Here is a 14,001-nt window from a genome sequence, read left to right on the forward strand (position 1 = left end):
AATTCCCTTCACTGACAAAGTGATGTTTAACTCATTTTGGTATCCCTTTTGTTGTTACATTTTTATATTTCACATCAAGACGCCATGATGTCCAAAAAAAGAAACATTTTGTTCTAAGACATTGTTCTTGATTGATACAAATTTAGTCAACTTTAAGATTCCTACATCATTGAATGAGACACAGTGTCATACAAGACTTCATGCACGACATCACTCTATATACACACATCTGTGGAAGCCTTCAGTAGAAAACATTGCTTAAACTTGTTCAAATACACGAAGCCATGATGCTATCATCATATAAATAAATGCACAATGAAGGTTAAATATAAAAATATTTTTCTCATGAAAGGTAGTGTGTCTACATCAAAAAATTTTGTGCCAGAAGTACATGTAACTACACTGTCAAAGAATGTTTTTCTTTATCCAGACAAAATTATTTTGGTTCCAACAAACAGTTCTTTATGAGGATGGCATTATTGTTGTTTGCTTTTGTTCCTGTGTTTTTCTGATTGCTTCCTGGGTGCATTTTTTAATGTTGCGTATGCTGCACAAAAGAAAATTCTTAGACATTTTGTGGCAATTTGAGCTTTAATAGCCAAACTGAGCAACAAAATTTTTGAAAGTTTATGAATGCAGTGTCCCCGCTGTCTAACCCGCTGTCTAGGTACGTGCATCACCAACCAGAGATATTGGGTTTGCACTTAAAATGAAACTTACAAGGATGTTCAAATATGACACCACATAGTATAATTATTGGTTGCCTTAACTCAGTGACCAGTAACACCACATAGCATAATTATTGTTTACCTTTACTCAGTGACAAGTAACACCACATAGCATAATTATTGTTTGCCTTTACTCAGTGACAAGTAACACGACCTAGTATAATTATTGTTTGCCTTTACTCAGTGACAAGTAACATGACCTAGTATAATTATTGTTTGCTGTTGGTCAGTGACAAGTAACACCAAATAGTATAATTATTGTTTGCCTTTACTCAGTGACAAGTAACACCACATAGCATAATTATTGTTTGCCTTCACTCAGTGACAAGTAACACCACATAATATAATTATTGTTTGCCTTTACTCAGTGACAAGTAACACCACATAGTATAATTATTGTTTACCTTTAGTCAGTGACAAGTAACACCACCTACTATAATTATTGTTTGCCGTTGGTCAGTGACAAGTAACACCACCTAGTATAATTATTGTTTGCCTTATTTGATAGGAGTACACTTTAACTAATACACTTTGCTCAGTCAAAGCAGATCAAGGTTTTCAGGTGTTCCCTAGAGGTATAACACTCTTTCACATTAGTTTCAGGATTATTTTTTGAATGATACGTATTATCAGTGATAGACATTATCTTACAGAAAATCCGTTGTTACATACACGGTGCTCCACATCCCCCTGTGACCTTGACATTGACGGGCATGTGCACAACCCTGCCCGCAGTCAAAGAAGTGACACATTTCTCCACGCATGTGCGACAGAAGGACGTGAAACAGTTACCCATTTCAAACAAAACTAACCAGACATGGAACCTGAAGCCTATCATAGATGGAGAGCACTGGTCAGGGCCCGTAACTCTGATGGTGGAACCTCAGCAGACAAAGACATATGAGATCACCTATCATCCACTTACGATGACCCCTGAGGGCAAGAAACACCAGGTGAGCTAGATTTTTTTGTTCTGGAAGATCAGTGTGCAGAGCTTAGTTAGTAAAATTCAGTAGATTCACTAAGAATTGTCTCATAAAACATTAGATTCTACTTCAGGTGAGGTCAGGTGAATCAGTATACAATTAACATAAGCCCACAAGGCCTTTTATTCTGACTTCGGAACAGATCAGATGTTAGTAGGTTAGTATCTACGATGTATACAGAGTCACACTCACATGTATAAAACAGATGTGTTAATCCTTAATCTGTGAGTGACTCCTACAAACTCCAAGGTACCCAAGTTCAATCCCTGCCTTGGACAGGGAATTTGGTGATTGAATTCGCTATCTCTTACTGTTTATGTATCTTAATCATTTGAAACAGTCTGAAAGACGTATGGGTTGTAGAGAAATAATTTGCCCAGTTTTGTGAAACTTGCATCTTTAATGGCACAAACAAATCCTTTTTAGCGTCATTTTCATAATAATAGTATGCATAAATTCAACTGAAAAAAGTACTTAAGTGGTTGAAATGGTTGATGATTTGCATATCTTCAACCAATATGATATGCATATCTGTACTTTACATGCGGAAATTTGTTGCCAGATGTTGGTGGTTTATACTGGACACTCCTGTTTTCTGTGCCCTTAATACTGACTGTCATTGTAGAGGTTAAAAATGTCCATGCGTGTGACATGAAACAACGATCAAATAAAGAAATAAATAAATTCCAGTGTTTATACTAGCAACTGCTGATGCAAATTGCCTTGTAAGTTCTGTTGCATATAGGTGGATATTAAAGAGGCTATAAGATATTTGGGCCCAAAAATAGCTCAAATTACTTGTAATTTTAGTAAATATCTGACTCGTACCTCTACTATTTAAAGTGTTCAAACAATTCTTAAGATTAAAAAGGGCTGGCCAAGGGCTTTCTGAATTTCAAGAACATTTTAACCAATTTTGAACGATAACTCATATATTTGGCTGATTTTTTGTGAAAGGTGATTATTTTGGCTACTCTAAAATAACAGCAAAAAATGCATTGGATTTACGCTAATCGATTTATCTCCAGTATAGTCGCTTTAACTGTACTTTAAATGTAGTGATTTCCAATTTTGGTGTTTCTGAGATACAAGTCCTTAAGATATGTACATTTCTGTTGCAGGGATCTATCTTTTTCCCCATACCAGATGGTACAGGCATCATGTTTAACCTGTCTGGTACGTCTGACCCCCCAAGGGCTAGCAATCGCATCAGCAGGGAGGTGCCATGTAAGACCAACTACATAGAGATTCTCCCTGTGGAGAACTGGCTGAAAAAGCCACAGAGGTGAGAACTTAGGATTTTACCACATTGAATTTGGCATTATTCTCAATGGCAGGAATTGTCTCCCCTGATTTTTTAAAGGTTGATTATTAAATCACGGTTTGAAGAATTCAGACATGTCACTCAGTAAGTGCCATAAAGACAAAAACCAGTCAGCTTAGCAGTTGCAGTTTAATCTGATGTTCATGTTCATTTTAAATGAAAAATAAAGTTGTATATCTTAAACAGGGTTGCCAAGGTGATGAAAAAAAGTGAATAAGAGTCCTCAATAAATGTTCCAGACATACAGTGTCATAAAAAGTCATACATTTCTTAAAAACTTTTTTTTTGGATAAATATCTACTTGTAGTATATGTGCACTAATGTTTAGTATTAAGACACATTCATCACATGAACGATCATCGATGGAATTCTTTTAAATTATTATTCCAGTTTGATTGTGAAACATCTGGTTCATGACTGGGGCCACTTTCACAAAGATGTCGTCCTTGTGCGACATCGCACATATAGGACAATGGTACGTTAATAGTGGCGTACAAAATATCATACGACAAATGTAGGATAAATGAATGTCATACATCGCTTTGTGGAAGTGGCCCCTGGTCTTCCATACCAGACATCAGATTGTTCAAGTTATGAATTGTTATACTGTAATATCTGCATGACGGAGTCCCTGTAATGTCACCTTTGACATTGTTTCTCTCTTCTTTTGTTTTTTTTTAAAGATTCCGTGTGCATATAGAATCCCTGAAGTATGACAAGTTAGATGTTGGCACAACAGTGAGAGGAATGGAATACATCGATGTTCCGTCCAACAGCAAGAAAGACTACAAACTACATCAAGGAAGTTACATCTCAAGTCAAGGTATAAAAATTGCTTTGTGGGACTTTATGTTGGACTAAATTCCCCGGTCAAATACTGAGGCGTAAGAATAGCATCTCGATGTAGTGTGATTGCTCACCTAACCATACTAAGAGTAGTTTGTATGTATCTTGTCGTAAGATACACAACATGTTGTAAAATTTGAGTAGCGATGTTACAATGTCGTGGTGTCATACCTTTGGGCTGTGACTTCGCTTATAGCATGATGGGGCAAATCAGTACATTTAACCAAGAGTGCATATATACCAAAATTAATATTATCCTTAGTCAATGACTGTTTATATCACCTTAAATATTTATGTTACAGGATTTGCAAGTTGAGTCAGGTAATTTAAGTCCTGTATCGGAAATTTTTTGCCGTAGTGTAAATACCTGCCCACGTTAAAAGGAAGTTATTTGCCCTACCAAGCTGTAAAACGGAAATGATATGTCACAAAGATGCTGTGAGGATTATGTTGTAATATAGAATCTTGAAACATTCTTATTGGGTTCCATAAAGGAAGGAGTCAGTAAAACTCAACACATAACCATTACCAAACTTTGTTCGCTAGCAAAGTACTTTTGTTTTGGTCAACTTTTCAATTATTATTAACTTCAGGGAGAAGCTGCACACAGGGTCATGATTTGTGTTGAATTACTGCATAAATTTTTTAAGATGAATAATCAGAGTCGGGTCGTACCAAAGATTTTAAACAATGGAACTTGCTGGGCACTCAGCAGTGAGAGGTTAAAGCAAGGAAACTGGACTGGTTGGCCCGGAGTCAGTATAATGTGACTGGGTTGGGTGAGATATACTCGCCCTACCCCACAAGAAGACAGAGTATATGTACACACACCTAATGACTCCCCATCGTCAAATGGCTGAAAAATTGTTAAATATGATGTTAAGCCCCAAGCATTCATTCATTCATTCAATCATTCTCAGATGAATAGAACTTTCTGAATCATACAAATTGAGTCATATACACAATTTTAGTTCAAATTCAGCCGGTTCTGCAAACGTTTATATCAGACATTGAATATTGAGCTACGTTTACCCTCGTTTTCTTACCCCTTGCAGGTGATATTCACTAATGAGCAGACGAACGAGTACCAGTACTTTGAGGTGGTGTTCCGTTCTACTCGTCCTGGTGTGATAGGTAACATTGACCTGGTGACCCCTGTCCGACAGAGCGTGCCCTACACCATCCTGATGGAGAACCCGCTCGTCACCCCTGTGATATTCACCGCCACCTGTACGGTGCCGGAGGTGCTCATGCCAACACAGCTCGTGTGCCAGCAGAGTCAGCAGTAAGTACTCCTCAACTCTGTCAGGCCGTGTTGAAGAATTTTGGAAACGACTGTAAATTAAATGATGAGTGTAAATGTTCTATGTCTGATCTGATATCTAAGACAGAAATGAATTTTAAAAAAATTAAACACAGTTATTGTTCATTTTTAAGGCACTTTTTAATTATGATAACTGTATATGCAGATTTTCAGTCAGTAGTTGCAGTTCACAATTTAGATCGCTAACACTTATCATTAGCAGCAGTTTTGCACACTATTAATAAAAAAGAAGGCTTTGAATTTTATTTAAGAGACGCCATAAAATAAACACAGAGCATCATTAATCCTGTAGTTGACAGTAGTGTACCTTGTACAAGCCAGACTCAGATGTCATGGATGTGGGGATGAGATGGAAGCGACTGTTTAATATTGTCATCCACTGTAATAGCAAATAGTAGCAACTGCCCCCATCTGCTGGCAGCTTTTATTTCTCATTGTTTTGATTTATCTCATTGATTGAAGAAGACACTGGTGTATGAATGTTATGCATCCATTGTATGTTCTCATCAGCCAGATCATAAGTTTCAAATCTAGCTTGAATATATACTAACCAATGCATCAGCCTTAGCCTGGATCGAATCACACCTAAGACCTTAAAAGAGAAAAGTTGTAACATCCTCGCTTGACGTTCAGCATGAATGGGATAGTGCTACAATTGGTTGACCCGTATCAGTATAATGGCTTGGGCGGGGCAGCTTACTTGCCTTCGGGAAGGTCTCAGCGAAGCAGCACCAGATAAGAGTGGTGGAAATCCATCCTACAACAAGGAGGGCACATTACATGCACTCTAAGGACTCCTTCATCGTCATATGACTGAAAAATGGTTAAGTACGACATTAAACCCCAAGCACTCACTCACTCACTCACTCAGTACCTAAATTTTATTTTTGCTTGACATTCAAAGCTGAAAGTGCAGAAGATCTGTACAGGTAGCATATACGAAATGTCGCGGTATCGAAACGGTGAACAAAAATTATTTCACTTAATATTCCAAATTCTATTTCTCTCTAATTGCAGGCCGTATGAACATAGAGTATCAGCCTCTGAGGGTTGGAGAGACCCAGGGTCGCCTAGAGTTTAACTGCTCGGAGCTTGGGCTCTACACTTATGACCTCAATCTCAAGGCCCACCCCAGCAGGTCCAGAAAGGGCGCTCTACTTCCGCACCTGTCTGGGCACCAGTCAAGTCCAGGTCGCCAAATTTCTCAACTTTGCGAAACAGAAAGCGGACTACACCTGTAAGGGTGAGCATCAACATTTTCTTACACAAGAAGTCAAATTCATGCTGTTTTTCAGCTGAAGGTAAAATGTTGCAATTTTCTCAAACATATGATTGAGAAACATATGATTCGATTTTAGATGTACATATATACTGAAGCCATTTAAAGCATTTATTAACTTTACTGACAATTTGGCTGCACCTGTCTGACTATAAAGTGCAATTTTATCACACTGAGCTGATTAAGTGGATCACATTACACTAGATTGGTTAAGTGTTATCTCATTGGCTGCTCAAGTGGTCTTCCATTGAGCTGGTGAGATCCCATTCACATTAGCCTGGTCAGTGGGATCTTCTCACATTTGGATTACATTACCATACTATGAATACTGATCTTTACCGCTTTGTATTCTGTGAACTGCATTGATATGATTGGTTCTGTGAATGACCATTCTGGTGCTTGCATAAACTTTAACAAGCTGGCAGTAGATTTAGTAAAATCTGAAATAGAATGACATTTGTATTGCTACTTCTCCCCTAGCCAGCTATTCACCTTATAGCTCACCTGTATTACTCTACCTCAGGTGGACAACCCAGACTTTCATGCTGACAAAGCTGTGGCCGCTGCCCCAGGCTCCACAGGCGGGACTGAGATCGGGCTAGACGTGACCTTTGAACCCTCCAAACTAGGCGAGCAGCGGGCCATGCTGACAGTGAGCTCCCCACACGGCGGAGAATATGTCTTCCCTCTGTTTGGCTCCTGTGTCGCTCCCAAACCCCAGGGGCCTTACATCATCAAGGCAGGGTCCACCGTAGCCATAATGTTCAGGAACGTCTTCAGTAGTACCACTGCCTTCACGTTCCAGGTGGACAACCCCGCCTTCCACCTGACCAAGTCAGGTGAAAACATCCGCTCGCGCAAGGACCATCGTATAGTGGTGGGGTTTGATGGTAACGACACAGGCTCTAAGGCATCTGTGATGGGCAAGCTGATCATAACGTGTGCCAGGTCTGCTGGGGGTAACAGCAGCGCACAGTGGGTGTATTATCTTAAGGGCATTACCCCCTAGACTGTCAAAACATTTTGCAAAGATATGGAAACTGTTTCACTGAATAGAATACTGCTTTTATACTGGAAACCTGTGGCCTTTGCAGTGTAAAACTACCACAAGTTGCTAGCGTGAAACTGTTTTCGAGAACATTGGGTTTACTTCTTAAACGGTTTTATACACTGAGTCAAAGATTGTGATAAGTATTACAATTGCTAATGTGAAACAGTATTCAAATATACCTTTCTTAAACTTGGAAAACTTTTGTAAACAGTTCTAAATCGAATTTGTATCACACTTCCCATCCTTGAATACTGGAATCTTGTGAAAATGTGTTACCGTCTGTCCTAGTGCATTCGAGACAGTTGCTATTGCAAAAAAACTGCTCGTCGTCTGAGGCAGTATTCAAAGCTTAAAGCTTTGATATTTGTATCTTAAACTCAGAGATATGATATTTTTTATTGTGTACATGCAAGGTTGTATATGTATTGTGTTATATGATGAACTGTTCCATTTTGAGTGTCGGTGTCATACCCAGCTGCATCTCTTTTATTGCTAGTATTGTGACCTGATGCACATGAAGCGCTTTATGTCTGATGGTGTGACTTCTTCCTTTACTGTTACCGTCCATAGATTAAGCAAATTTGTATTTTACCAGTGATGTACATTCCAGGTAATGGATGCATATGTATGTGTTTGCTGTTTCTGTCCCATTCCCTCAATATTTTCTGCCCTATGTATGTTACCAAATCGTGTACAGTCCAGATAATAGATAGATATGTATGCGTTTACTATTCCGTCCTATGACCTTAAATTTACGTTTATTTATTACTTTTACACTTAGTTCCAAATGTTTATGTATTGTTGCTGGATTTTAACCCCCAGTCTGTGATAAAAATAAAAAAAAATTGTTGGCAATTTGAAATTCAAAATAAATCCATTTTCAACACTGATCATGTGTTGAGCTTTTCTTTACGTACCAGTGCCAAGAACTGCTTGTTTTTAATCTTACTGGCATTGAATGGATTTAGTTGCCTGATGTGGAATGGGTACTGCTGTGTAAGGTCTATTGCTTTATCTTTGGACAGATCACTATGACTGTACTGCAATTCTTCAACGTTTTCGCATGTTTGCAAGGGGTTTATTTAAGCATATTCTGCAGGCACTTATCTGTGTTGACTGACAAAATTATACACTGGCTACACCAATCAATGTAGTTTTGTCTCTAAAATCATGCTAAAAACGTGTTTAAATTGCACTGAATGTGGCTCTTTTATATGTGAAAAGGTTTCAGATTAAGGGTAAGGTCAAACCATCTTGTGGAGCACATGCTGATTTGCCTTTAGCCGTAAGTGGAAGATCTCAGATTCCAGAATAGTACCTGAAAACTTGGATTAATTAAATCATGGAGGTATATATACCTGGAGGTACATTTACCTCCATGATCCACCTGGCCGTGATATCACCGACTTCTTTCTGCACTGTCATCTCTAGGCTAAGGTTTATTCTGATAACTCCATTCAAATATTTATACATGTACATAGTTAATAAATATTTGAGCAGATGAAGTTCAATGTTTCAGTATTAGCTACAGCCAAAGCACAATCTGGCTTGGGGCATAATGCTACAAACACATGGGGGGCATAATGCTACAAACACATGGGGGGGGCCTCCGTGGCTCAGTTGGTTAGCACACTAGCACAGCTTTATGACCCCAAAGTCTCTCACCAATGCGGTGGCTGTGAGTTCAAGTCCAGCTCATGCTGGCTTCCTCTCCGGCCGTAAGTGGGAAGGTCTGTCAGCAACCTGCAGATGGTTCTGCCCGGATTCCTCCCACCATAATGCTGGCCGCCGTCATACAAGTGAAATATTCTTGAGTACGGCGTAAAACACCAATCAAATAAATACAAACACATAGTCAAACATCCAGATACATGGCTTTGTGCAGTTTCCTATATACTTGTGTTGATCACTGATCATCATCCTGCTAGAGACAGAAAAGAGTATGGAACTCAAATAGCCCAATGAAGTTATGAGTTTTATCTTACCTACATGTCCTAGATTTTGGTGCAGTTGTTTTACACCTAATGATTTGTCATTTGTATGTACATGTATGTAAGCTTGGAGTTGTACATCATGCTTAAGTTTTCATTCATATGACAATGAGGAGTCATTTGGTGTGTGTATATATATATATATATATATATATATATATATATATATATATATATATATATATATATATACTGGTCTTCATGTAGAAGGATGTGATATTGTCATAGTTTGCCACGTGCATTTGTTTACATCATAGCACATGTGTATGTTTACATCACATGATCAGCTCCCCAATATTAATATTCATGACGTTGCATCATAGCGATTGACTAATATTACATAAGTAACATAGTGCGGGACTGCTCAAGGTGATGAAGTGAGTGGAATAGAGTGACTGTCTGAATGGAGACGCTGTTTCGAGTCATTTATTTATTTATACTTTCTTACGTCAAAAGACGTTAACATAAAAGTATTACAAAGAACTAGTCCAAGCTGCCACTTAAGTACCATGCCGAAGACACCAGACATGACACCCCACACAATAAGTACCAATGTTGTCTGTTATGACCCAACCTGGATTTGATCCAGAATCATTGGTCATTGGATTGGGGTTTAATGATGTCCACCAGAAATCATCTGGAGTATGGTGTAAAATTCTAACAGTAAATAGACAAACAAGTGGCATTCTATAATAACTTGGACTGCACCCTCACACACTGGTTTTACTATTATACATATAGTTGTATTTATTTTCTTGTAGATGGGAAAGCCTGCCAGCAACATGCAGATATTCGTGGGTTTCCCCCGGACTTTTCCGAATTTCCTCCCACCATAATGCCAGACGCCATCGTATAACTGAAATATTCTTGAGTACAGTGTAGAACACAAATCAAATAAACAAATAAATATTTCATTGGTATTTTTTATGCTGTGATCAAAAAAATTTCACATTAGCTGTAATTGTATGAAGGTGAGAGCTGTCGGGTGAAAGCAGCATGCATGGAGTGATATATACATACACAATTTGTTTAGTACCTTCCCAAGTCACTATTAAATTTCCACTGGCAATCCCGGTTCGATAATCAATTTTCACCTCTGATTCCACAAATCTTTTTTTTGATCTCAAAGGTTCCAAAAAATTTCCGTTTGTAAGCCGCCTTGGATTTAAACCAGACTTAGTCTTTAATTAAATTAAATTAGTCTTATTAATGAGTTATAACATCGTCGTATTTTATCCTCACAGGTTATCCCTAAACCTCTGGCGTTCGCTTTTCTTCTTAAACTTTTTGATAATCGCCACAATTCCGGACAGAATTCCGAAGGAAGCGCCACTGCCTGCGGCCCCGATCCCGGCGGTTGTGGATGCTGCCAGTCCGGCTGCTCCAGCTGACTGGAGCAGGGCGCACAGGCTTCCGGCGGAGACGGCACCGCCATACGTGGACATGAACCAGGCGGCAAATGAGCCAGCGACAATCCCACCACTGCCAAAGCCAGCAGCTGCTATCACAAACGGTGCGGACACTATGGCAGCTATTCCCACACCGACCGAGGCCAGACCGATCAGAGCGTACCTCCCCACACCTGTGAACAAAACAAAGGAATACTGGATGGAAACGATGCATGTCAAAGGGAAATTACCATATCTCCTGATACAAATGCCTTTCCTTATACAATTACCAATCCCTGTAAATATTTTCAAGATTTTAAACATAAAAATTAATTTGATACATGAAAATAAAGGATAATGGTATTGAAGGCATTAAAATAAAATATTTGGGATTAGGATATGTTCCGGATTCTCAGTCAATTGAGAATATGACTTTTTCTCATGAATTGTAAAGCAAAGAGAAAATCACACCTTGCTACAGAATTGGAAGTGACGATATGGCCATTCCCCCTGGTATAAATTTATTACTAGAAATACATATACGACATATTGCTTTCCAAGCATATTTTATTGTTGATACATTTCTGCAAAACTAGTTTCACCGGGTCTTTTAGCCTATTCGTATAATATCCGTGTGAAATATTACATGATACAATGGATGACCATGGTTAATGGTCCAACACATCCAATGTCCCACCGCCAATGTCCCACCACCCCTTGTCGTGACAACATTACTTTTTATTCCATTCCCGCTGGAAACAACTGTGACATCATATGGAGTCACAGAAAGGTTGAACATTTGTGACCAATGTGTGGGACATCCGGTTGACCTATTTGCATCAATACTGCTTTTGACTGATCATCTGCGTGTTCTTGGTTGGCAGTTCGGACAGGGATACACTTACTGCTTGGGTCTGGTGGTCTTTGTGGAGGGTCTAACACAACGTTTACCACATAGTTGTAAGCTACAAGAACAAAACAACGACAACAAGAAATGATTATTGTACCATGATAATGAGACAACAATAATGTGCCAATTTTTGCATCTGTTAGTTTTGTATTGATTCAAATAATTGTGTTAGTATAATTAAAGATGTACAGTACAGAGTTTAACCAGAGCAGCGACAACAGTGTCATAGCTGGCAAATGGTAACCCTTAACCGGTGAAATACATGTACGGTGTCTTGTGAGTTTATACCTCACCCAGGGTTTCATTCTAACTGGTCATGTAAATGCATACCTAGCAGTTATTTACTTTAATCATCTATTAACTACCCTTCGTTTTACCATACCTTTCTTTTTCATGCTCTCTGCCATTGCCGTCAAGGTCGGATTAGCCAGACAATTGAACACGGCTTTCTCGTCCTTACTCATGAGAAAACACGCCACCTTCTGTCGACTGGTGGGGAAAAACTTGTCAAGTTCCTCTTTCGTTACCACACCACTCAAGAAGAGGGTTTTACAGAAGACGTGCAAATCTTTGACGTGGGTAAGAATGGCCGGAAGTGCCAATGAATACCCAAGCTTTCTCAGGTGAACATCCAAATCAGGATCTTGACACACACGGGATTCTGATAAACATATAGCCATAAAATAACTATATATTAATATAGTTAATATTAAAAAACAGACAGTCGTAGACCAGCCGTCAACCAATAGGGACGTCCCGGGTCAATATTCGCAAGACCAATTCCCAAAACGACGTTTAACACACGCAAGGTATATTCTAGGCCACGGATTGAAATCAGTATTCAAATCGTGTACCATGCTAGAAAATAAGTTGTCAATAATAAAACACGTATGCCAGTTGCGCTTTGATTGAAACTGTTTATATATGCAAAGCGGCCATGTAATTCCAACACGATGAATACACAGCCCCAAGTCCCGGGGTAAGCAGAATTAGACACAATCGTGAAGCAGAGCACCACAGATTCTGGACGCTCTTCATACAGTGGATATGACTTCAGTCAAAGGCTCAGGTCCACTTACATGTGCGTTTACCTGTAACCAGACTGCAGAAGAGGGTGACTAACTGTAATGGATTTATTTATTTATTTTATTGGTGTTTTACACTGTGTTCAAGAATATTTCACTTATACCACGGAGGCCAGCATTTTGGTGGGAGGAAACCGGACAGAGCCCGGGGGAAACCTATAGCCATCCGCAGGTTGCTGGAAGACCTTCCGTACGTACGACCGAAGCATGGACTGCACTTGAACTCACAGCGACCAATTGGTTGAAGGCTCCTGGGTCATTGCGCCGCTAATCCTCGGCCACGGAGGTCCCAACTACCGTGGAAACAAATGCCATCAAGACATGAGCTACAGTGTAATTACAATCAAATTAGCCTAAAGCTTTGTAGAAATGGGTGTGGATTGTTAGCTGAAAACAGAAGAATGCAGGCCTAGGACTTTTAGACAGCCGTAAGCGAGGGCCTTGAACATCACAAATGGCAGCTACATGTTACAAGTAATCCCTTCAGCTACATGGAAAAAGAGAGCCGATGTCAGCTTCACAAACACCCTAATTTCAATCCTCCTTATGTAAAACCAGGCCCCGTTTTTTGTATCAAGTAACTTAAGTCATACATTTTAAGTGTGAGAACAGGAAAGAACTCCAACTGCAGCTGGTATATTGTTCTACAGTAAAGAATCAGTGTACGAAGTTTGAAGTTCTTTGGGCAAAACATTTTATTAAGGGAGTTTCCAGTTCGAACTCTTATCTGTGAAGGTAGAAAAAGTCCAACTGTCCATCCATTGTGACCTGTGAACTCAAAAAATGTTAAGCACCTTCACTTTTATATGGGCGTCTGAAGAAAGTGTCTTAAAATAATTTAAAATTAAGTTAATTTATTAATGATAGAGAAAATAGAGAAGCTGAACGTTTGTCTTGAGAAGTTTCTAAAGGAAAGTGGCGTCATTTGTGCCTCTGGAAAAAAGTCAGAGAGGTGATGAGTAAGTCAATTTCAACTAAGGTTGCCTAACATTTTTCCCTAGTCACATGACACAGCAGGGCCGTGTTTATCTTTGACGACAAAAGATTTCCAACTCCAAACTTCCTTACTGTAGCTGTTATTGAATTTTT

The 14,001-nt window shown here is 39.1% G+C and overlaps 2 protein-coding genes across 3 annotated transcripts in view; one reads left to right on the plus strand and one right to left on the minus strand.

The window, feature by feature from the left end:
• Positions 1-8,428, plus strand: part of LOC135465997 (hydrocephalus-inducing protein homolog) — an 81,510-nt gene extending 73,082 nt beyond the window's left edge. The window contains 9 exon segments of the mRNA XM_064743381.1: positions 1,382-1,681; positions 2,836-2,999; positions 3,722-3,842; positions 3,844-3,861; positions 4,940-5,169; positions 5,671-5,681; positions 6,226-6,335; positions 6,337-6,448; positions 7,009-8,428. Of these exon segments, the coding sequence (XP_064599451.1) occupies positions 1,382-1,681; positions 2,836-2,999; positions 3,722-3,842; positions 3,844-3,861; positions 4,940-5,169; positions 5,671-5,681; positions 6,226-6,335; positions 6,337-6,448; positions 7,009-7,496 (1,554 nt within the window). The 3' untranslated portion in view covers positions 7,497-8,428.
• Positions 8,429-9,944: 1,516 nt separating this feature from the next.
• Positions 9,945-13,187, minus strand: LOC135466042 (uncharacterized). 2 transcript variants are annotated; one of them, XM_064743442.1, is made up of 4 exons: positions 13,141-13,187; positions 12,210-12,488; positions 11,823-11,882; positions 9,945-11,111 (listed from the first exon to the last, which is right to left on the minus strand). In XM_064743442.1, the coding sequence occupies exons 2-4, from the start codon at positions 12,289-12,291 to the stop codon at positions 10,768-10,770; spliced, it is 486 nt and encodes a 161-aa protein (XP_064599512.1). In that variant the 5' UTR covers positions 12,292-12,488; positions 13,141-13,187; the 3' UTR covers positions 9,945-10,767. The 2 variants fall into 2 exon arrangements, with proteins under 2 accessions (XP_064599512.1, XP_064599511.1); XM_064743441.1 differs by lacking the exon at positions 13,141-13,187 and having other exon boundaries at positions 12,210-12,624.
• Positions 13,188-14,001: the final 814 nt, after the last annotated feature.

The sequence above is a fragment of the Liolophura sinensis genome, chromosome 5 (assembly GCF_032854445.1).
Source record: "Liolophura sinensis isolate JHLJ2023 chromosome 5, CUHK_Ljap_v2, whole genome shotgun sequence".
NCBI lineage: Eukaryota > Metazoa > Mollusca > Polyplacophora > Chitonida > Chitonidae > Liolophura > Liolophura sinensis.

Coding starts and splice junctions, on each gene's coding strand:
- LOC135466042 (XM_064743441.1), bottom strand. CDS start 12,507: ATGGCTATATGTTTATCAGAATCCCGTGTGTGTCAAGATCCTGATTTG. Junction 11,883..12,209: donor AGAGAGCATGAAAAAGAAAG/GTATGGTAAAAC, acceptor TTGTTCTTGTAG/CTTACAACTATGTGGTAAAC. Junction 11,112..11,822: donor AAGACCACCAGACCCAAGCA/GTAAGTGTATCC, acceptor TTTTGTTCACAG/GTGTGGGGAGGTACGCTCTG.